Genomic DNA, 22,818 nt, shown 5'->3' with positions numbered 1-22,818 from the left:
GAAGTTGGCAGCATGAGCTTTCATAGACTCTAGTCTACTTCCTCAGATGCATTTGGAGGGCATTCCTTGGCATGGCATGTTGCAGGTCTTCTTTTCTGAGAGCAGAGAGAAGGCCAGATACAGTCGGCCCTGCATATCCACAGATTCTTTATCCACGTATTCAAGCATCCACGGCTTGAAAATATTCCAAAACGATACATATTCCAAGAAGCAAAACTTGATTTTGCTGTTTTACATAAGGGACACCATTTCACTACGCCATTGCATTTAATGGGACTTGAGCATCCATGGATTTTGTTATCCATGGGGGTCCTGGAACCAAACCGCAGCAGATACCAAGGGCCTGCTATACAAACTTAAAGGCCGGAGTGAACCTCAACCACTCTCAGTCAATGTGGAAACTTCTGTGACTTTTTGCATCTTCTGATACGGTGGATGAGAAGAAGAGGTATTCTGAACACAGTGGATATTGGGGAATGCTATGAAGATCCATCACCTCCCCATTCCCCAACATGGAGCAGGTATAGATCAGTGCTACTCAAGTGATGGTTCCTGGATCCATGATCCATCATCTGCCAGGACAGTTTTCAGAAAGGAAAGGAAAGGAAACTGACATTTGTAGCCAATGAGCTCAAATATGGTTCCGGTCCCTGGCCCAATAAAAGGATAAAATGCTGGTTTCCCACATCAGATAGCTGCCATGGCTCAATGCTAGGAAATTCTGGGAACTGTAGTTTTGAGAGACATATAGCTGCTTCTGTCAGAGAGCTCTGGTGCCACAATAAATTACAACTCAACTGAGTTAAAGTAGTCTCAAACGGGATTATTTCTGCAGTATGTTTTGGACCATTGGCCTGTTACAGACTGCCAAAATAAAGCTGCTTTGGGTCTCTTTGGAGATATGCTGTTTAAATGATGCATGGGTCCTAAGAATCCGGAAGCTGCACCAAAGCTGCACTCCAGTGTTTAGGAATGGAGTGTGGCTTTGGCGTGACCTCTGGACTCTTAGGACCCATGCATCATTTAAATAGCATACCTCCAAAGAGACCCAAAGCAGCTTTATTTTGGCAGTCTGTAACAGGCCATTGTTACAGACAACCTGTCAAACTATAAAACTGGATTGTGAGGATAGTACATTCCCAATAGAGGCTGGTGCGACCCATTATTTTTTCACATTATTTGCCATTACCCTTTTTAAAGCCTTTGCTGATTTAAGCCAGATGGGCCGGTTTACTGCCATAATTTACTCTTTACTTGATCTGTGCATCTTGAGAGAGCAAGGGTTTCTCCCCCCCCCCCAAAAAAAAACCCCTTTAATAGTGATACATTTTATTGGCTGTTTTTGAAAACACTGCTTTAGCCCTTTCTCAGCCTCCACTGCTTCTTTCTGCTCTCTTGGCACATTAAAAGCAATGCTCTTATAAATGGTTATATAAATACATTCACATACTTTTATTTGATTTAAACCTTTCACTGATTTTGCTCAGTTGCTAGATGAGTTTTAATGCTTGTGGGCACAGCAGCATTAAGTGGCCGAATGGTGGTGAAGTGAAATGATGGACAGCCCACTTTCAAAGCCCCACAGGCTAGCTTTGGATAAGGAGAAGGGAGACACAGATTTTCCCCCTGCTTCTTTTTTCCCCCTTTAAAGGTTTATGCTTTTACATTTCCCCCTATCTGTATACAACTGTGACACCTCCAGATAATGGGCCTGATCCTGGGAGATCCAGCAGATCAAAGGCTAGTCCTGGAGCACCATGTTTTAGTGCCTGCTGCCAGCATGGATGCATCTAGCTGTACTGTTACATTTGCGGAGCTTTCTGCAAGCATACGAGGGGCCATCTGAAAGGGATAGGATTGCTCTATTAGGGAGAAGTGTCTTTGAATAATTAAAAATGTAGCAGATACTTGATAAACCCCTGACTGAAACCTTGTTCTGCATATTATTATCTCATTACTGCTTTAGAGAAATAATTATTTACATTTTCATAACTTTAATTCTAAATACTGTTGAGACCTTCTTTGGCACATACTTTGAATATATTATTGTATTACTGGACAAAAAAGCACCTAGTCAGTGACTCTCACCTTGATATGTGTTGTGTCTAGTTATTCATTTTGCTGATTTCCAAGTGACTATTTGAAGGTAAGTATTCAAATTATGAAAGCAGCATAAGCATGGCACTGTCACTGTTATACCACACTGCAGAATTAATGCAGTTTGACACGATTTTAATCGTCATGGCTCCACCCTTTGGAAACATGGGGTTTGTAGTTTGTTGTGGCACCAGAGAAGGCTGACGGAGAAGGCTAAATGTCTCACAAAACTACAAATCCCAAGATTCTGTAGCATTGAGTCATGACAGTTAAAGTGGTGTCAAACTGCATTAATTCTGCAGTGCAGGTGCAGTCCCAGTTTGGAAGGAAATGTACGAGAGTCTTATCGCCAACTCTCTATGGCCTTATCCAATAACTCCTCATGTATGGAGCTTGGGAATTCATAAGCGGTTCTATTTTAAAAATAGAAACAGCCAGAAATGACCAAAAGCCACCCAAACAACCTCCCAATAATGTTTTAGAAGTAGTAAATTTTGCCCATTTTGCTAAAAAAAGGAAAGACGTTAAATGTTATGTGATTCTGTAAAAACAACAATAACAACAACATGCCATGATTATCTGACGTATATGTTACAGCTAGGTAACATTGTTACATACAACATGTTATTTTCATTTTAACATGCTACAGTATGCTCGCGTTATACACAGCTTTGAGTGTATGTGTTCAAGCCGCGCAGGAGCGTGCGGGGTTCAAGGGGCGGTGCATCCCATTCAGATGAATAGGGCACACGCCCCATTCACTTGAATGGGGCTCGAGCTTAGGCAGAATTCGCCTTATGCGTGGTGGTGGTGATCTGGAATGGCTCCCCTGCGTAAGGCGAGGTTCCACTGTATTTACTTGTTGCTTCTATATAGCATAACATTAAGAGCAATAATGGAATAAAAGGAAAAAAAGTATACAGCTCTCTCTGTGTGAGAGAGTAGGCAGCCTGGTGTCCTTCATATGCTTTGAACTTTAGGTCCCCTGATCTCCGGCCAAAGCCATGTAAAGCAAAATGTTGGGAGTGTACAAGGCTGTCTTCTACCATGATTTGCTCTGTAGCCCTTTCTACTTTTCTTGTGGTAGCAGTAATAGTTTGCCTAAAAGCTGGCCAAAATCACCTTAACATTTGTGATGAGAGGTTTCAGCATCATTCATTCATTTATTTGGTATCAGAAGGTGTATCCACACTGAACAATTACAGCAGTTGGATACTAGTTTCATGGCCATAGTTCCTTTCTATGGAATCCTCGGATTTATAGTTTGGAGAGATACTTAAAATTCTCTGCAGTAGTAAAATGAGCAGTGATGGCAAAGCTATGGCACACGTGCCAGAGGTGGCACTCAGAGCCCTCTCTGTGGGCACATGTACCGTCATCCCACCACAGAGTTTGCCAGAGTTTGTTACTAGAAAGCCAGAGGGACATGGCACTTTGCAATAAATAAGTGGGTTTTAGGTTGCAGTTTGGGCACTCGGCCTCTAAAAGGTTCACCATCACTGGCCTTGAGTCTGCAAGACCTGAGCAAGGCTATTGATGATAGGGTGACTTGGAGTTCTCTCATTCATAGGATTGCCACAGGACAAAGTTGATTTGAAAGATTAAGAACAATGAAAAGCTCTAGACCACTTCATGCACTACAGCAATACAGCTCTCTAGCACTCTAAACATCTCATCAAACTACAAAACTCAGGATTCAATGGGATGGAGTCATATTCATTAAAGTGGTCTCAAACTGCTATAAATGTGCCATGTGGATGTGCCAGAGTCATCTAGAGATTAGGATGGCAACATTTGTTATGGCTGACTGCTTTTGCTTTTGAATTTTTTTAACTAAATACAGAACATCTTCAGCACAGGCATTGTTTCCTATTCACAGATAATCGCCAGATGGAAGGGGCCCAGTGTGTTGCCTCTGCAGTCTCAAGCCTTATGAGTCCCACAGCCCAGCCTGCCACTGCCAGTTCAATCAATACCTTTGCGGTAGAGTTTCCAAGAAAACGGAAAGGAAGTGATTCTGATAACCAGTAAGTGAAATAGCTTATGTGTCCGTACAACTCTTAGAGAAACCCATCTTTGGTAGATTTTTTCTTTTTATATCTACCTTTGTATGTGCATGTTATTGTCTATCTAACTCATGTATTTCAGGAATCATCATTCTTGGCTCAGCTTGGCACCTGTGCTGAATTGGGGCAGATCATGGTTTTTATGTATGTGTTTTGGAACTGCATAATAACATGTATGCAAAGAAAGTCGTGATCATGTACTATTTTTAGGTACTGCAAATATTCATGTATAAGTCTAGAAATTTAAGTCAAAAAATTGCCCCATAAACCCTGAGTCAACTTATCCACATGTCAATATAAGTACTGTTCTTAGCTCTTATTAAGAAAAGGACCCATCCCTTGGTGAAAGGCAAGAGCGTGATCTGTCCTGGAAGCACTGACCTCCCCTCTCCCCATTCTTTCATCCATCCAGCCTTTAGGGTGAGCACAAACAAACAGTTATGCCTGATGGAATTTTGTAAGTCATTTGTTATCATTTTCCTTTGCTTTGTCCTTTACATCCTTTCTTACATGCCCCTAAATTTTACCCTTGACATATCCACAGGTCATATCAAAATCCATAGTTTGGGCCCCAAAACCTGCTCTCGACTTATACATGAAGTCGATTTATAGTCGAGTATATACGGTATATATTTTCTTTCTGTTCCCCTCCAACTTCCTCCCCTCTGTACCCTTAGAAACCTATCTTTTTTCTATGCTTTGCTTAACTTTCCTGCTTAGTTTCTAAATTTCTTCAACTCTACCTACCAGAGATGTTCTAGACCTGGAGTGGGCACTTGTTTGTGGTCAGGAGACTGCATTGTTACTCCAGAGGCTTGTGGACATCATCCCTCCATTGTCCAATTCTCAAAACATAAAAAATTACATATTTTTGCACCAGATACTCCCAACACTACCTATGGAGGAGTTGGAAAGGATTTGTGACATGATTTGGATCCCTTGGACTGTTTTAGGTGCAGTTGTTTTGTTTTAACAGAAAGTGGTCAGGAAATTTATATCCTTCCTTTACAACCAGTCCCAGTCCTAGACCAATTATTTTTTTCCATCTTCTGCTCATGGAATCTGTCCCCTCCCCGCCCTTTTGTCACTTTGTACTACTTTCCATTTAACTTTGTAGTGATAACAGCACAATAGGCTGGAAATAGTATATTTAGTAAATAAAAAGAGAGGAGTTAATTGAAAGGGATTACTTTTATTTTTACAGTCAAGGGAATGAATGAGACAGGTCTTTTCCAGAACCTAAAAACCATGTGATTTGGCACCAAGAGGGTTTTCTCTGATGAAACATAAGCAAAAGAGAGTATTTACTAAGGATCTCTTTTCTTTGCACTAAGAAACACCTTTTAAAATGAAACAAAATAAAACTGCAGACCCTTATAAAGCATTGTTATAATTTCTGTACATAGTCTTATTACTGAATGGCTGTTTTCTAACTGGGCTCTCCAAAACACTTTTTGTAATATGCCATGTCATAATACTGAAACTTGACAGCACCCTCTTTATTAGAGCATCAGTGTGTCAGGGCACACAATTTTGGGAACAGGAGAAGATGTTGTTGGTAATGATGTCAACATCATAGCTGTGGAACTCTGTGTTCTAGAAGTAACCAGCATCAGAGAATGAGCATCTTCTAGAAATGTTTGGAGGCTTTTTTTATTTGAGTTGGCGTTTGGTGCCAGGCTCATTTCTTCAAATTGTTCTGGTATTGCATTACAAGAATTCATGGCAGATTGCAACTAGTTTTGATTTACAAAATGATTCTAAAAAATTAAAAATGAAATATGGTGGATATACTAAATGAAGGGGAATTATATTAGTTTACAGTTGCCTCTCTGTTTGCGTGGACTTCGGATCTGTGACCCTTGCTTACTTGTGCGGAACAAATAGAGGAGGCTAAAATGGGGAGCATGCCCACAGCCGCATGCGGGTACACGCGCCATCAAACCTATGGGGCTTGAATATGTGTGAGTTTCCATTTTTGCAAAGGGGGGGGGGGTCCGGAACGGATCCCCCACGAAAACAGAGGGCTGACTTTATTTTATTTTTGTTTGGGAGTTTGTTATTCTTGTTTGAGGGGCATAATTTGGTACCTTCTGTTCTAATTTGATATTAATGTATCTTCAGGTTTCAACCTGGGATAGGAAATTGTGTTAAATAGGTTTCACCTCTGGTGCAAGAATGAAAGAGGGCAGTTAAGGGTATTCTAATATAGTTAAAGACAGGCTTAAATGGATTCAGAATAGGAAACTGTATAATGTTGATCAGAGCATAATGTTGTTGTATGTCTTCAAGCCCTTTCTGACTCATGGTGACCCTATCATAGAGTTTTCTTAGCAAGATTTTTCAAAGGAGTTTTCTATTGAAGTGAGGAAGACGACATGCCCTCCCGACCCCTGCCCATCATGGCTGGCCATCCAAGAGGGTGATGCCTTGATGACATTTCTTAGACATGTCATCAATGCATCCCTTAGGGAAGGTTATGTAACATCTGCCTTAAAGGAAGTGGTTGTTAATCTACTTCTGAAAAAACCTTCCCTGGATCCCCTGGACATGAAAAATTATAGGCCTGTTTCCTATCTGCCATTTTTGAATAAGGTGATCGAGAGGACTGTTGCTTTTCAGCGCCAAGTGGTCTTGGATGAAGCCGATTTTCTAGATCCATTTCAAACTGGCTTCAGGACAGGATATGGGGTGGAGACTGCCATGGTCACCTTAACTGATGACCTTCGTCTAAGCATCGACAGAGGAAGCGTGACCCTGCTGGTGCTATTAGACCTCTCAGTGGCATTTGACACAATAGACCATGATATCCTCTTGGAACGCCTGAGAGAGCTAGGAATTGGAGGCACTGCTTTGCAGTGGTTCTGTTCCTTCCTCTCAGGTAGATTCCATAGGGTGATGCTCGGGGACAGTTGCTTTTCAAAAACAGAGCTTAATTATGGCGTCCCTCAGGGTGCCATCCTGTCCCCGATGTTATTCAACATCTATGTGAAGCCGCTGACATGGAGACATGGAGTGGGGTGTTATCAGTATGCTGATGACACCCAAATATACTTTTCCATGTCTTTGTCATCAGCAACGATGACAGATGGCATTTCTCCCCTCAATCAATGTCTTGCAGCAGTAATGGACTGATGAGGAAAAACAAGCTCAAGCTGAATCCAGACAAAATGGAAGTACTTACGGTAGGGGCACCCAAACCAGGTATTGGGCTGCAACCTCCAGTCCTAGAGGGGTTCACACTCCCCTTAAAGGACTGTGTTTGCAGCTTAGGGGTGCTTCTCGACTCATCGCTTCAGATGAGAAATCAGGTGAATGCAATGGTCAAGAGTGCCTGTTATCAGCTCCGGCTGATACGTCAGCTGCGCCCTTTCCTGGAACGGGGTGACCTCGAAACTGTAGTACATGCACTGGTAACCTCAAGACTTGATTTTTGCAATGCGCTCTACATGGGGCTACCCTTGTGCCTAGTCCGGAAACTTCAGTTGGTACAGAATATGGCAGCCAGATTGATTACAGGAACAACTAGGAGTGACCATATTACACCAATATTGAAATCACTCCACTGGCTGCCTATTAGTTTCTGGCCATAGTACAAGGTGTTGGTCATTACCTTTAAAGCCCTCCATGGTTTGGGCCCAACCTATTTAAGGGATCGCCTCCTTCCATATAATCCGCCCTGTGCACTCAGATCCTCTAGGAGGAATTTGTTGCAGTCCACAAAGACCAGATTGACTGAGATCTCCCAGAGGACTTTTTCCGCGATCTCTTCCACTTTATGGTATGGCCTGCTTTACGAGATCCATCAAATTGCCAACCTAGAGAGCTTCAAGAAAGCTGTCAAGACGGATCTCTTACAGCAGGCCTTCCCAGAATAGAATCCGGCCATGTATAAGTGAAGACTCTGCTCACAGTTATTCTATTATTGTTTTTAGATTTTATTGTCTGTAATTTTAATGGGTAGAATTGTTTAATCCTTTTTTAAGGGTGGTGGTGGAAATTTTATATATTATATTTTTTAAAGGTTGTATGCCGCTTTGATTGTGGTAACAAAAAGTGGGATATAAATTAACGTTTTATTTATATATTTTTATTGCTTTCCTCTGATACTGAGAGTGTAACCTTGCTCAAGGATACCGTATGGATTTCCATTGCTGAGTAGGGATCCAAACTCCAGTTTTCCACAGTCTTTAGTCCAGCACTTAAACCACTGCCCCATGGCGGCTCTCTCACTGCATAATGTATCTAGGCAATTGCTGTAGGCTTTTGTAGCACATTCTCAGGAATCCCCCCCCCCCCTAAATAATGGCAAAAAAGAAAGTCTTGAAATTGCATCATTAGAATTCCACCATCTACTAACCCTATAGCCATTGCTCAAGACATAGACAAGACTCGTGTATGCATGTGCCTGTTTCCTGGTTTCTGCTGTAGAACCCGTAGAATGATAAGTTGCTCTGATTTATTATTCTTCAGTTGGATGTCATCTGATTACTTTAAAATCTCTTTCTCTAGGTATGCATGTGACATTGATGTTGATGATCTCCAGAGCAGGTATAATGCTTCATAAACATAATACACACAATAAATAGATTACAGTACTATGTTTAGAAAGTGGGGATAAAATGTATCTCTTTCTGTTTATACACTTGTAAACTGCTAAAAGGAGATCATATATTTGAAGATAAATTGCCTAGAAAAATGGCCTGTAATGTGTGGTCCCCCAGATGTTTTTGGACAGTAACTCCTAGTCCTTTAACATTTACTATGCTGCCTAGTCTCTCTCTCTCTCTGCAGCACTGGGGTGGGGGCGTGGATGGACTTTGCCCTCCCTCCTTGCCTCACCATACTTCTCCTTTGCAAACATACAAACGTATTCCACATTGCAAACATATGAGGGCTCATGGAGTGCACTAGAGAGTTCCAAAAGAAAATCTGCAAGTGCTTTATAGATTACAGCAAAGCCTTTGACTGCATAGATCATGATAGGCAGTGGAACACCCTTAAAGACATGGGAGTGCCAACACATCTGATAGTCCTGATGAGAAATCTGTTGTTAGGACAAGAAGCCACTGTCAGAACAGAACGAGGAGAAACGGAATGGTTCCCAGTTGCAAAGAGGTTAGAAAGGCTATCCACCACCCTACCTTTTTAACTTACATGCTGAACCTATTGTAAGGAAAGCAGGATTGGGCACAGAAGAAGGAGGAGTAAAAATAGGAGGAATGAACATCAACAATCTAAAATACACAGGTGACACCATAGTATCAGCAGAAAACCTCCCAGACCTGGAACAACTACTAAGGAAGATCAAGGAAGAAAATGCAAAGGACTACTGATGAACATAAAAAACCCAAAATTAATGAACATAAAAACCCCCAAATTAATGACAAATTCAATCTAGACAATGAAGAAAAAGAAATAGCAAAAGAGATCTCATAGCTGGGATCAAATATTTACAGAAATGGGGACTGCAGCAGGAAGCTTAAGAATGGGAAGGGCAGCTATGAAAGAACTAGAAAAGATTCTAAAATGAAAAGATATACAGCTGAGCACAAAAGTTACAATCATACAAACCATTGTATTCCCTATTACCATGTATGGATGTGAGAGCTGGACAGTGAAGAAAGAAGATAGGAATAAAATCAATTCATTTGAGATGTGGTGATGGAGTACTGAGGATCCTGTGGACACCCAAAAAGACAAACAAATGGTCTTAGAACAGATAAAACTGGAAATCTCCCTGGAAACCAAGATGACAAAACTGAGGCTTTCGTACTTTGGATACATCATGAGAAGGCATGATTCACTGGAAAAAACAATAATGTTAGGTAAGCTGGAAGGAAGCAGGAAGAGACGAGGGCTCCATGCTAGATGGATGGACTCTATTAGGGAGGTCACAGGTATGAGTTTGCAGGAACTGAGCAGAACAGTGGCAGACAGAGAGTCTTGGTGATGCCTTATCCACAGGGTCACCATGGGTCAAGATTAACAATAACAACAAATGCTGACTAGGGCCGATGGGAGTTTCACTCAAAAAATTTCAAACGGACCACACATTCCATATCCCTGGCCTCTAATCTTGGAGATTTGGGGTAAAACAATGTAGCTCCTTTAGATCAATAATGAATTTTGGGGAGGGGAGGAGATTGTGGAATAATTCAGAATTTCGGGAGTGAATTGCCTTGTTTATACGTCATAATAAGCTAGTGTTTTGGAGAATTATAACACATGAGCTTTAGTATATTTGTTTTAACTTTACATTTTGTGGTATACCAAGTTCAGATTTTCTTTAAAGTAAATACATATTCCCCCACTATGTTAGTTCACATATTTGTGAAATAGTGGGTAAATAATTTTGGAGGAAAGTGTGGTTCCTCTCCCCTTTTCAAATCAATAAAATAACTTAAAAGGGAGGGAGGGGTGTTTTGTGAAACTGATTGGTTTACAGTGATAGCTAGTGTTTCCCATACAGTGACAGCTAGTGATGAAGCTTCTCTGGGTTTTAGTCCAAATTTTAAAGACAGTATTCAGAGTGCTGATGCCACTTTGAACATGGGGTTCAACACTTTGGACATCTCCTTTAATGTTCAGCCTAATACCCAGAGTACATTTACTGTCCCTCAGGCATGGAAGCTACCACCTGGCTTACTTTAGCTGTGTATCTTTTGGAAGTTGTTAAAGAATTTTGATACTGAGCCGGAATGTGTGCAGTATCAAATAGTATATTTGACCATCTCAAATGTATGAGTATAGTTTTTGCATTTTATTTAATTTTAATTCTTTTTCCCCATAGGAGTGAAGATGAAGAACATGTAAAAATTAAATATTTCAGGTACTGCAACTTGGAAAAATCACCTTCTGAAAAAGAAATATATAAAATGTCAATTGTCATGATGCTAAACATCTGTGCTTGCATATCTCTGTGCAACATAAGCATAATGGCATAGGCCATGATCCAAACTGCTGAAGTGCTTACTTGTCTCCTACTGAAAATCAGGCTTAAGTGTTTGTCTTCATCTAGATTGTGATCACTGAACACTTCATGTTCATGAAATGCTGGTATGATGCTCTGTATGTCGTGGTATATATTGCTCAACACCATTGTATAGGAATATGTTTTTAATAGCCCGATGCATGATTTCTCTAGCAGATTTACAAGGCAGTCCAATATACTTGTACTGAAGTTAAATTCCACTGAGTTCATCTAGAACAGACAGTATATATATTAAGGATATTTTTTCTTTTATTTTTTTTTACTTTGGACTGGTCACAGACACTACACTACAGTAGTGCAGTGCCAATTCCCCTTCCAGTCAGCAAGAATAGGCGATTCTAGCAAAATCTTGTAATCATAGCACCTATATTCCACAATATACATCATACTTTAATATCCAATGCTGGTGGAATCAAAACGTTCTTCCTCCTTTCTTCTTCCTGCAATGTTTCCTGGCACCAACAAGTTTTGCTGGAGCAAGTTGTTTGGTTACATAGCGGTTGGGTCTGCAGGAGTGAGGCAGCATTGGCAATATTATTGGATGCATTGACATCAGATAGAGATACTGTTAGATTCTCACCTGCATCTGTAGCTTGAGAAATTTAATTGACTTCTTTTTCTGTCAAGCCTAATGTCATGTTTTGCATTTGGATATTAAAGGCATCCTAAACTCTCCAAAATCTGTCTTTTACTGAGGAAAAAGTTATCCTTATTTTAAGTATCTCTTTCTCTGATTTTGGTTGTCTTATCTATTCTCATAGCCCTCAAAAAGTTTTCACCTATTTTTCATCAACACTCTTTTTAAAAAAAACTTATTTCTTTTTGCTTTAGCTCTTTGCTCATTCTTCTTTCTCTTTGTCTTGCCTGTCACTGACATGGGTCCAACACGTGTGTGTGGGGAGAGAACTGATCTCTAAACCTGCAAAATATAGGCAGTGAGACACATTAGGTGATGGAGGTGCTGCTCAAAGTTCACAAATGCTAACTGTGTGCCTCTGGCACTCACTTTCAGAATACCCTCCTTTCCAATTCTTGAGGATTTACCTAGCCAGAATAACAGCTCAGCCTCCCACACAGATTAGTGCTCTGTTTGCCTACCATTTCCCAACTCAAGATGAACTTCTGACCTACCTTTCCCATATCAGAACGAACTGCTGAAGTAGTTCTGAGGAACGGATAACTCTCTTACTATCAGATAAGGAGATAAGGAGGATGTGTGGTGAAGATGTTGGAAGTTTGGAGAATATTTGCGCAGAATGAGCCACCAGGTAAATGCGCTGTGCATGGGACCTGGGGTATCCCTGATTCTCCCAACAGAGTGAGCTTGCCTGGACTGTTTTCTCTTAATTTCTTAATTTCCTGGCCTTGATAAAGCCCCACTTAATCAAAATAAGTAGTTGATTCTGGATGCGGGCATCTTTACTTTGTTTTTAGCTGGGTGTGCTATGGAACACTAGCCGAGGAAGAACAACAGTAAACAATAAGCCTAACTCAGAAGGAGGAGGGAGAAGAGGGCCCCATGGATCACACAGAATATTTCTACAAATGCTTTGGTACCCATGTGCATTGTGTTGGGGATCCCAGTAGTAAGTGATAAAGCTATGTGTTAGTTTCTTGATGACTTAAAAATAAGTTATACATTAGCATAGAGATAACATTCATGAACATTTATGTTCATAAATACTGGCCATGTTCTAAAATGGACTTCATATATAGTAGATAGGTTTGTACTCATTTTTAAAGCTGGACATGCTTGCATAATAGATGTACTTTTTTTGTTCTGGCCTTTCTGTATTAGAATAGAAGAAAACCATATACAAATATTTCAAGCAAAGAAAAGAGTTAAAATTATTTTGAAGAATATTGTATTTTTCAAAGTGTAAGACATATTTATAGAAAGTAGATGACTTTTTATGTTATTTGCACTGTTGAGGAAGTTGATCATACAGGATTTGTGGTGGAATGTTTTGAGTTTTACCTTAGCATGTTTTTTTGTTTTGTTTACTGTTTCAGATTAATGGTTGCTTTATATGTGGTGCATAAACGTTTTTTAAAAGGACTTATTCTACTTAATTGCTTACATAAAAATTAGTACTCTGCATTTCAGAAGCCAACCTGTACTGGATAAGAAAATCTAAGTTAATGTCTTTCACATTTTTCCTAGGGAGGCTCATAGTCAAACAGAAAAAAGAAGGAGAGACAAAATGAATAACCTGATAGAAGAATTATCTGCCATGATACCTCAGTGCAATCCAGTGGCGCGTAAGCTAGATAAACTTACAGTATTAAGAATGACCGTGCAACATTTAAAATCATTGAAAAGTGAGTAAAGGGAGGCTGGTTTTTTAATAATGATTTTTATTAATTTTAACATTAAAAAAGTTACATGAAAACATTAAAACAGACATAAAAACAGACGAACACACAAGTACTCCATTTAAAATTACATTCTTATCTAAACCAAGAAAGGAAAAAGAAAACTACATATTCCTCTATAACTATGATACACATATTCTTATATACAACCATAATTTCTGAATCACCCTTCCGTAAAATTAAATATCTTCCATAAATATATTCCTTTTCCTATCAATTAATATCTAACTTTCCTTACTAGAAGAACTCCATGTTATAACTCCATTATTTTTAAATCAAACTGTCCTTGTCTTATCACATTAAAAAATAAATCTAATTCTGCTACAGTAAAGGATATACATCTATTGTCATAGTATACCTATATAATCACATATCAATTTCATTCAGTAATCCTACATACTCAGTTTTATCAATATGCCCCATTGTTCACCTATGTATTTCAATATCGGATCCCATTCTTTCACATATTCTCCTAGTGTTTCATTTCTTATTAGACATGTCAGTTTATCTAATTCTGCCATATCTAATAATTTTAATAACCAATCTTTTATATTCGATATTTCCTTGAAAAGTGAGTAGAGGGAGGCTGTTTTGAGTGAATACTAATATGTCTCTTCAGCAGTTACACAAGCGCAGAGTGGTTTGTACAAATCTTATAGCTTCCTCATTGTGTTTGGGATAGAAGGATGCTCTGCTAGTTAGGGATGTGCTTTAATTTTACATGAATCCTGAATCCAGAACTTGAATGGGCTGATTTGAACAGTTCTGGTAAGTAGTGATGGAAAAGATCTCTGCCTGAGATCCTTGAGAGCTGTTGCCAATTTGAAAGGACAAAGCTGCTCTTATAAAGGCATGCCATCTGCTCTTGGTGTAACAGTATAATCTTGGTATAACCTTGTTTGAGTGCAAATGGGAGGGCTCAGTGCCCGAGGGTTTAGTTTTGAGGTTCCCAACACAAACCTACGCATTTTATAGTATTGGCAGTGTGATAGTATCAGGTTATGCAACATGGACAGTGTTTCCTTTCCTCCTGAAATAGTCCTGTATAGTTCAAGAAGGGAAAATATTTGCTAACACACAGTACACATTTCCCAAAGACTTATTCCTCACTTGTATGTTTCTTGCCGTAAACTGTCTTGAGCAAGCTAATTTCCTTGTCTACTTTGTACTCAGAAATCTCACAAGTCCTTTTTGGGACAGATGGCAGGTTAAAAATTATTTTGTTCTAACAAACTCATAACATTCTGCCTTCTTGAGAAATCCTGGTGTGGGGTCATCCTCTACAGAAGATGCAGGCCAATAGCTCAAGGTCAGGACTGACCAGTTTGGATGTCGATCCAGTGGTTCTGGCCTGATACTGGCTCAAAACCTGTTATCCTGGTTTAAAAAGATGGGATATTTTCAATGGAGTTTAATAATAATAATAATAATAATAATAATAATAATAATAATTTTTCCCGCCTCTTCCTGCGGATCGAGGCTGGATTACATCAATAAAATAATACAATACAGTATAAAATATAGTCAATAAAATGCTAACATTAGTACAAAAAAAAAAGCTAGACCATCGTCTAATCATCCAATATTCATACAATCAATATTCATACAGTCCGAAGTGGAGCATTTCATTTTAATAATCTCCTATATAGGATCGGGTGGGTAAGCCCGCCGGAAGAGATCTGTCTTAAGTGCCTTCTTAAAGGTATCTAAGGTGGTAATAAGATTCCACAATTTAGGGGCCATAGCAGTGGATGCTCTATGGGAAGTTGTCATTAACCTGATTTTATGGTATGCTAGTAAATACTTCCCAGTTGTTCTGAGAGTGTGGGGTGGATTGTGTAGGGAGAGGTGCTCCCGCAAGTAACTTGGGCCCAAGCCATGTAGATCTTGAAAGGTAATAAACAACACCTTGTACTGTGCCCGGAAGCTGATTGGCAGCCAGTGAAGAGATTTTAGCACAGGTGTTATATGGTCAGACCTAGGTGTACCGGTGACCAGTCTGGCTGTTTAAGCTGTGCCATGATAGCAGCCGGACCACACGGCCCCGCAACCCGTTACCTGCCACCATGTTGTCTGTGTAGGCCCCAGTCACAGCCTGTGACAGGAGAAGGGAATTCCTGACCATGTGGGTGAAGCCAGGCACCCTGTTTCTGCCCTTACAAGCTATGGGGAGGGCTTCCCCATGGAACAAGATGGTGATGGCAGGTAAGGGGCAGGTAGTGGTGGTGGCTGCATGGCATGGTGGTATGTGTGCATGTGAACACCTGCCTGTTGCCACACCAACCTGGGGATGGACCAGGTCAGAACCATGTGTGGGATACCATAGGGTTGGCCTGTGGTACCCTTCCTATCTGTATGGGCCCTGAGTGTGTTGAAATCTCTAGTTTGTGTTTAGTTGAGTCTGTTTTATTTCCAAACTTCTGGGCACTGCTCTATCTCAGTTCTCTACCAGTGAAAATGATACCTTAAATCGTCCACAATAAGATATGGGTGCCTCATAGATACTTTGCTTGTTGATTGTTACATTTCAGGTTTCTGTTTATGAGTTATTTTTGTGCAAAGATTACTAGCTAGGTATCTTTTGAATCTGGATTCCCTGTTCCTCGTTTATATTCTGTCATGTTTTACAACATTCTTCAAAGGGTTTGAAAATGTATCTCCAAATGATAACTAGACAAGAATACATAACTTAAACCTATGGAAAAACAATAATCTGACTGTTATACTGATTACATTGTTTGTATTATGTGTTACAAATCTTTCAAAATAAATTTTAGGAAAAAATAAAACAAAATGTATCTCTTCTGTTGCTGTCTCCTTTCCTTCTACAAACTATCCTTGGATATGATTTGAATCATTTCCTTTTGGCTTGTGAATATTAACCCTTTCTTTGCTCTTTAAATTGCCTTTGGTTTTATATCATACACTTTCTTTTGTCTGTAATCTCATCTTGTATTGTGTTTGCCAGTCCCTTTTTTGTTGTGCCTGTGCTTACTAGAAATTCAGGATGATGTGACATGCAGATTTAAATAATAAATGAATGATAGGAATTTTACAGTGCATAGTGCTTTACAGCTCTTATTTCTTTGATCCTTGCAATAACTTGGGAGAACTGTTTGGGTCATGAAACACGTGAGAATGTGTACATATGGGCAGAAATGGTTGGTTTTTGCCTTAAAATCAGCATGCTATCCACTGCAACTTAGGGCCTGAAGAGACAGGCCAAAATAAAGCTGCTTTGGAGGTATGCTGTTTAAACGATGCTTGGGTCCTAAGAGGCCAGAAGCTGTGCCAAGGCCACACTCCAGTCCTAAGGAGTGGGGCACATCTTTAACTCAGCTTCAGGCCTCTTAAGATGTGTGTGTTATTTAAACAGCATATCTGACCCAAAACAACTTTATTTTGGCCTGTCTGTTTGGGCCCTTATTGCCCAGCATGTATGTTACAAATATGTCCTTGCAAAGTGTGTTGAAATTGGGTTGGGGAAAGTAGATATTGACATTTATTTATTTGTTTGTTTATTGTATATATACCCTGCTCTTCAGCCAGAAAGACTCTCAGAGCAGCTTACAGATAGTTAATTAGACATTTCTCTGCCCTCAGGCTTACAATCTAAAAAGACATGACACAAAAGGAGAAGGGAATGGCAGTGGGGAAGGGGATCAAGTCCAGTGGTTCTTCTCTCCCTCCGAAGCCTGGACCATGACAGATGGACTGGAGGGAGGGCTCTTCTTCTTACTTTAGGCCAGGCCCGATGGAGCTGACCGGCCCTTCTCTTCCTCTGAGGCCAGAAGATGTCAGATGTCAAAGAGGGCTCATCTTCTTATTTTAGGCCAGGCTCCAATGGAGCTGGCCAGCCGCTGTCTTCTTCTGAGGCTGAATGATGTCAGATGGCAAAGGAGAGGGCTCATCTTCTTACTTTAGGCCAGGTCTGATGGAGCTATATATTTATTATTATATATGTATGTGTGTGTGTATACACATACACATATATTAGAAGAACAGAGGAAGGCTCCACATTTAGACATATTGCCATAAAAACAGATATGAAGGGTTTTTTCTTCTTCATATGACCAAAGTTTTTTTTTCATCACATAGTTGTCACAACTTCACCCAGACCTTTCACAAAGTAATATATTTAGATTCCAGCTCCCAGAATTCCCCAACTAAAATGGCCACTTATGAATTCTGGAGGTTTAGTCCAGAGAAGGTAACCTTTCTAAGCTCTGCCTCATTCCCACATTACATCTGGCCATGGAAGTTTAAATACAGTTCTGAAACAATCAATTGGGACATTCAACAAAAGGCTGCAGTATATTCTGGCCTAGCAGAAGTTTTTCCTGTTCAACCTGTAAGACAACGAGCCATGCCTTTCTCCACCAGGCCATCCTCACTCCCCAGTATTCATGGAATCAGCATTCCATGAATACTGGATATGCTCTGTTCCTCATTGGACTTTTTATTATTGCTTGGCTACATTTTAAGCTGGGTTCTGTTTTTCTGTGAATCTTTTCCTTTTTTGGCCTTGGTATTTCTACAGTTCTGCTGAGTTTGGAATGGCTGCTCCCTCCCCTGTTTCTCTCTTCCAGGTCACTGCCCCTTTTTGTCTCCTTTTTCTCAATTGGTCTTAAAAGAATAATATGAGAAAGAAAGCATGTTGTTGCCTTCTGATTTTTATATTCTCCTTCAAGTTCAGATAATTCTTGAAATTAAGTCAATGAGATGGTAGTGATGTTCCATGGACATGAATTTCTGCTTAACACAGTAGTTGGGAGCAGGGAGAGGAGGGAAATATAAATAAAAACTATTATTATTTTTATTAGTTAAAACATGTATATTTGCAAAATAATTATTTGTGTAATTTTCACATATTGGATAAGCATTATTGTATATGCTCTGAATTAGTGTCACTTCATCCAACTTCTCATTTTGCAGGTTCTTCTAGTTCTTACTCAGAAATCCGCTATAAGCCTTCATTTTTACAAGATAGTGAACTCCAACATCTAATCCTTAAGGTAGGTAAAAATATCATGTCACGATTTCCTTCTGGAATGGATAATTAGCCTTTTTGCTCAAAACCTGCAAGGCAGCTTATAATATAAAGCAAATATTTGAATAGGTGATATATTAGCAACATCAAAAGCGACTTCTGAATTTCCAGGTAAACCATCATTACTCCTCCCAAAGATGTAAGCACAAAAGAGCATGTGAAGGACCTTGATAAATCTGGGTCATAATCTGTTCTAATTAAATACAACCAGAGTACTGTTTAGAACATTTTAAGGAGTAATCTGAATGCTGAAATACATACCACAGAAGGACATGTAGTTTCTTGCTATTTACATGCACTCCTTGATTACTGCTATTTGATTCCTCCTGCCAGCAAGAATAGTTCCAGTAACCAGGAGCTCATTGGGAGGAAAAATCTGAGCCAGATATAGGAGTTGAAAAGAGAAAATGTCTTTGCTTAGTAAATGGTTAGAACTCATTTAAAGAAGACATCAGCCAAATATTAATGTGGAAGGCTTTCTTGAGTTCAAGTGCTACTACATCAGTCTAGAATCTTTAGGTGTTCTTCTTCCTAACTTCATGAGAAGTGCTGCTGAAAATGGTTGTTGTAAAGGCAGCATGATGTTGGAGTAACATGTAGGCTTCCTGGTCTGATCCAAAAGTTTCTTTCCTTGGGCAGAAGTCATTTTTTCACAGAGGAAAAAATTTTGGGGTCCAATCCATAGCAACTTCTGATGTTTCAAATATTGTAACCCTGGCAAACTGAATACTTTAAAATAATATTAAAAATAATATAAAATATGTAAAATAAAAAGTTATAAAATTTCTTTTATGTGCCCAAGTTTTTAAAAACGCCTAGTTGCCTATGTTTCGTAATTAGTCTTAATGTAATCTATTTTTCTTTATTTCCAGGCTGCAGATGGGTTCCTCTTTGTGGTTGGATGTGACAGGGGCAAAATCCTGTTTGTTTCAGAATCTGTTTCCACAATACTTAATTATGACCCAGTAGGTAACATTATATTAAAGAGTTTTCTTTTGTTAGATTCTTTATTAAAGACCCATTCTTGAAGCAACAAAACGAAGCAGAATAAATACATAGACATTTGTCTTGAATACTCTTGTACTGTATGCCAGCTCTCCCAATGCATGTCAGAAAGCCTCCACTTGCCACTTTTTAAAAAGCTACAGGATAGTTCCAGCTCCAGTGAGTGTTCATGCATGGAGGGTGACTGTTGCAATTAGCAAACTGCCCAGAGATTCCTCCTCAGGAATAAACATACAGTAGTGTCTCAATTATCCATCCTTCGGTCATCCGACATTTCAGATTATCCAATGTCGCGGCTGCTTGGAGGATGTGGCTGTAGGCATTTCCGCGCCCCCAGACATGCTCCCAAACATGGTGGCTGTGACGGACAAGGAGAGAAGGGCAAGTGAAGCCTCGCCCCAAAACACAGCCTCAAGTGTGGCAGCAGCGAGCAGGGCAAGTACCTCCAAGCACCAAAACAAGGTGCCAAAGCATGGCAACGGGGAAGGCGACGGGCACAGCCAGGCCCCCAACATGCCCTCCGGATTATCTGACATTTTTGGCTATTCGCCTTTTTACGTCGGATAATCGAGACACTACTGTACTTGGTCTGAAAATTATGGTGAACATTGCTCTTTTTCCTTTCCCCGCTACTTATGAAGGCTGAAATCATTTTGGTTAGTCCCAGCTAGAGTGAATCTGTTCAGTCAGTTGTTGATTGGTGAGTCATCATGTAGATAAATCCAGTTGATGATTTAATGGATTGTTTCTAGTTAAGACTAAAATACAATTTAGGCAAGCGGTACTCAGCTTTTTCCCTCTTTGGACCGCACTTTACATCTATATGCAGACTTCGCCTCTCCCCCCTTATGCAGTATATGAATAAAAATACTTTGTTTGTTTAGTGTGCATATTTTCATTCACATATTCATGTACATTCATATTTTAATATTTTATAAAGAAATAACATTGTTCAAATTAGAAGAGTTTCATTTAAGTAAATTCAGTGTTTCACTCAACATATGTAAATTTTACAGTTAAAAGGGTTTGTGAGGAGGAGGGGGTTCAGAGTTTCCAAGTCTTGTACACTCCTGGGCAACTCTTGTGCCCTCTCTGAGAGGTTTTGTCCCACCATTTGAGAACCACTGATTTGGGGCATAATGTTCAAAGTGAAAACTCACTCAGTTTTAGGGTCACATGATGTCACATTACAGTCAGTGCTCCAGGCTGTTATATGAAAATATTTGATGTGCACTTATTTAAATACTTATGCACTTATGTGCACTTATTTAAATACAGCTTTTAAAGTGTCAAACAAGCAAACATGCAATACAATTGCTTTGAAACGATATAAGTGCCAAGAAAAAATTAAGTATTTGGTGAAGGCCTGTTGTGTCTTGTGGATGTGAAAAAGATGCTGCATGATACATGGATCATAAGTTACTACTTTTTGTCTTCCATTAGGCCAGTTTGATAGGGCAAAGTCTTTTTGACTATCTTCATCCAAAGGATGTTGCCAAAGTGAAGGAGCAACTTTCATCTTCAGATGCTTCACCAAGAGAGAAATTAATAGATACCAAAAGTAAGTTTCCCCCTAAAAATGTAAAGATGTCATTATTTAAGTCTTAGTAGGTGCATTAATGTATGTGGAGACATATTCCCACAATCCAGATTGTTTGGCCAAAACTGAACGTACTTGCACAGAGGTGCTCCCAAGAAATGTACTTAGAGGTGCTCTCAAGAAATTGTTTCAGACTAGGAGAGAGCAGAATGTCACCATGGGCCTGTTTTATAGACCCTGGTCCCTCTGTCCCCTACCCCCTACAGTTTGGGAGACTTTTCTTGCTTTGAGGAATAACTGCTTCCAACTCCTCCCACCAAAACCATATTGTCCACTGTTTTTTTTTTTTTTAATTCACATTGTGTCAGGCCTGGTACAGCTTACAGAGGAAGCTGGAGTAGAAATTTGGCCTCCAGCTGTGTCCAAGTTGCCTGGTCCTATTTTAAACAGTACAAATGAAAAATGTTTAAGCCATTACATGTGTGCTAAGATCTTGTATGTATCAGACATACTTGTTTGTTTTTCTTGTGTTCAGTATATTTTGTCAGTAGAAAAGATCTGGTGTAGTCAAGCATGGGATAAAATATTTCAGTACCAAGGATCATTCTCCTATCAAAATATTAGTGCCAGTCCTAAATGTAACTGTCGGCATTGTATTTTTGTCACTGTGCACTTAGCAGCTAGTTATGTTAATATTGTCAAAACCTTTTTTTAACCACACAGTCAAATGAGAGGTGAAAGCTATGCTTAGTGTAATTTAAGTTATGTGTAACATTGACTAGGCTGTAAAATATCTTCTCACAGTTCATGGCCAATTTTGTCAATCATGTTTTTAATTTTTTTTTAATTGATCAAAGATTTCAGAATAGTTACATGAGGTGAAGTTTCAGATACAATCAGAAAATGTCCTCAAAACATGTTAAAACATACTAATACAAAATGTTCTTCATAGCTCATATGACACGATGTTTTTTGTGTGTTCTGCTCTTATTACATTTTGAAAGCTGGTTTACAAGTTCACACGGATTTTCAAGCAGGATCCTCTCGTCTGCATTCTGGTGCTCGGCGCTCATTTTTTTGTCGAATAAAGTGTACAAGAAACACAGTCAAAGAGGAAAAAGAATCGTTGCCAAACTCAAAAAAGAAAGGTATTATTGAAGAAAATTCTCTTTAAAATACTGTGTGAGTTGAATTGTAATGAAAACAAATTACAGTTCTGCAAGTTTAAGACCTTGCATGCTATATTTGAGAATATAATTATTCTTGTTAGATTTTACAGCTGTAAACTGAAGAATTTGAACATCTGCATTCAAAATACCTGAAGGAATATACTGTATTAAAAGGAAATGCATTTGTCATATAAAATTATTAAGTTATAAACTTACATTTTTGATGAAGCACATTCACATGCTACACATCTGCTTAACTGAAAAAGAAATGATTGCTATGTAGTCCCATTCAAGAATGATAGGGAACTAAAGTTTTGTGATTGTAGTCCACTGACTAATTTGGATATTTCTGCATAACATAACATTTGTGCATAACATACCACTTACAGGTGTGGATTGGGTATTTTTGCAAGTAGAGTGTTCAGTCTGGATACCAGATGCATGGCATTTTATCAGAAACTTAGTGAGGACAATGCTTAACGAACCATTACCAATAATGTCAATAATATTTTGCAGGCAGG

General features: G+C 39.3%; 1 protein-coding gene across 3 annotated transcripts in view; it reads left to right on the top strand.

The window, feature by feature from the left end:
* Positions 1–22,818, top strand: part of BMAL2 (basic helix-loop-helix ARNT like 2) — a 43,311-nt gene that overhangs the window by 3,667 nt on the left and 16,826 nt on the right. Inside the window, exons 1-9 of one of the 3 annotated variants that reach the window (XM_089524643.1) lie at positions 385–521; positions 3,977–4,124; positions 8,676–8,714; positions 10,957–10,995; positions 13,322–13,479; positions 18,469–18,548; positions 19,456–19,548; positions 21,032–21,149; positions 22,133–22,276. In XM_089524643.1, the coding sequence (XP_089380769.1) occupies positions 482–521; positions 3,977–4,124; positions 8,676–8,714; positions 10,957–10,995; positions 13,322–13,479; positions 18,469–18,548; positions 19,456–19,548; positions 21,032–21,149; positions 22,133–22,276 (859 nt within the window). In that variant the 5' untranslated portion in view covers positions 385–481. Of the gene's footprint in view, positions 1–384; positions 522–3,976; positions 4,125–8,675; positions 8,715–10,956; positions 10,996–13,321; positions 13,480–18,468; positions 18,549–19,455; positions 19,549–21,031; positions 21,150–22,132; positions 22,277–22,818 lie in introns of those variants that run through there. The other 2 variants (XM_089524641.1, XM_089524640.1) reach the window with 2 other exon arrangements.

This window comes from Sceloporus occidentalis, unplaced genomic scaffold (assembly GCF_023333645.1).
Source record: "Sceloporus occidentalis isolate IW3139 unplaced genomic scaffold, rSceOcc1.0.p SCAF_5, whole genome shotgun sequence".
In the NCBI taxonomy this organism is placed as follows: domain Eukaryota; kingdom Metazoa; phylum Chordata; class Lepidosauria; order Squamata; family Phrynosomatidae; genus Sceloporus; species Sceloporus occidentalis.
Note: the sequence above shows the minus strand (reverse complement) of the source record. Positions and strands in the feature narration are given on the sequence as shown.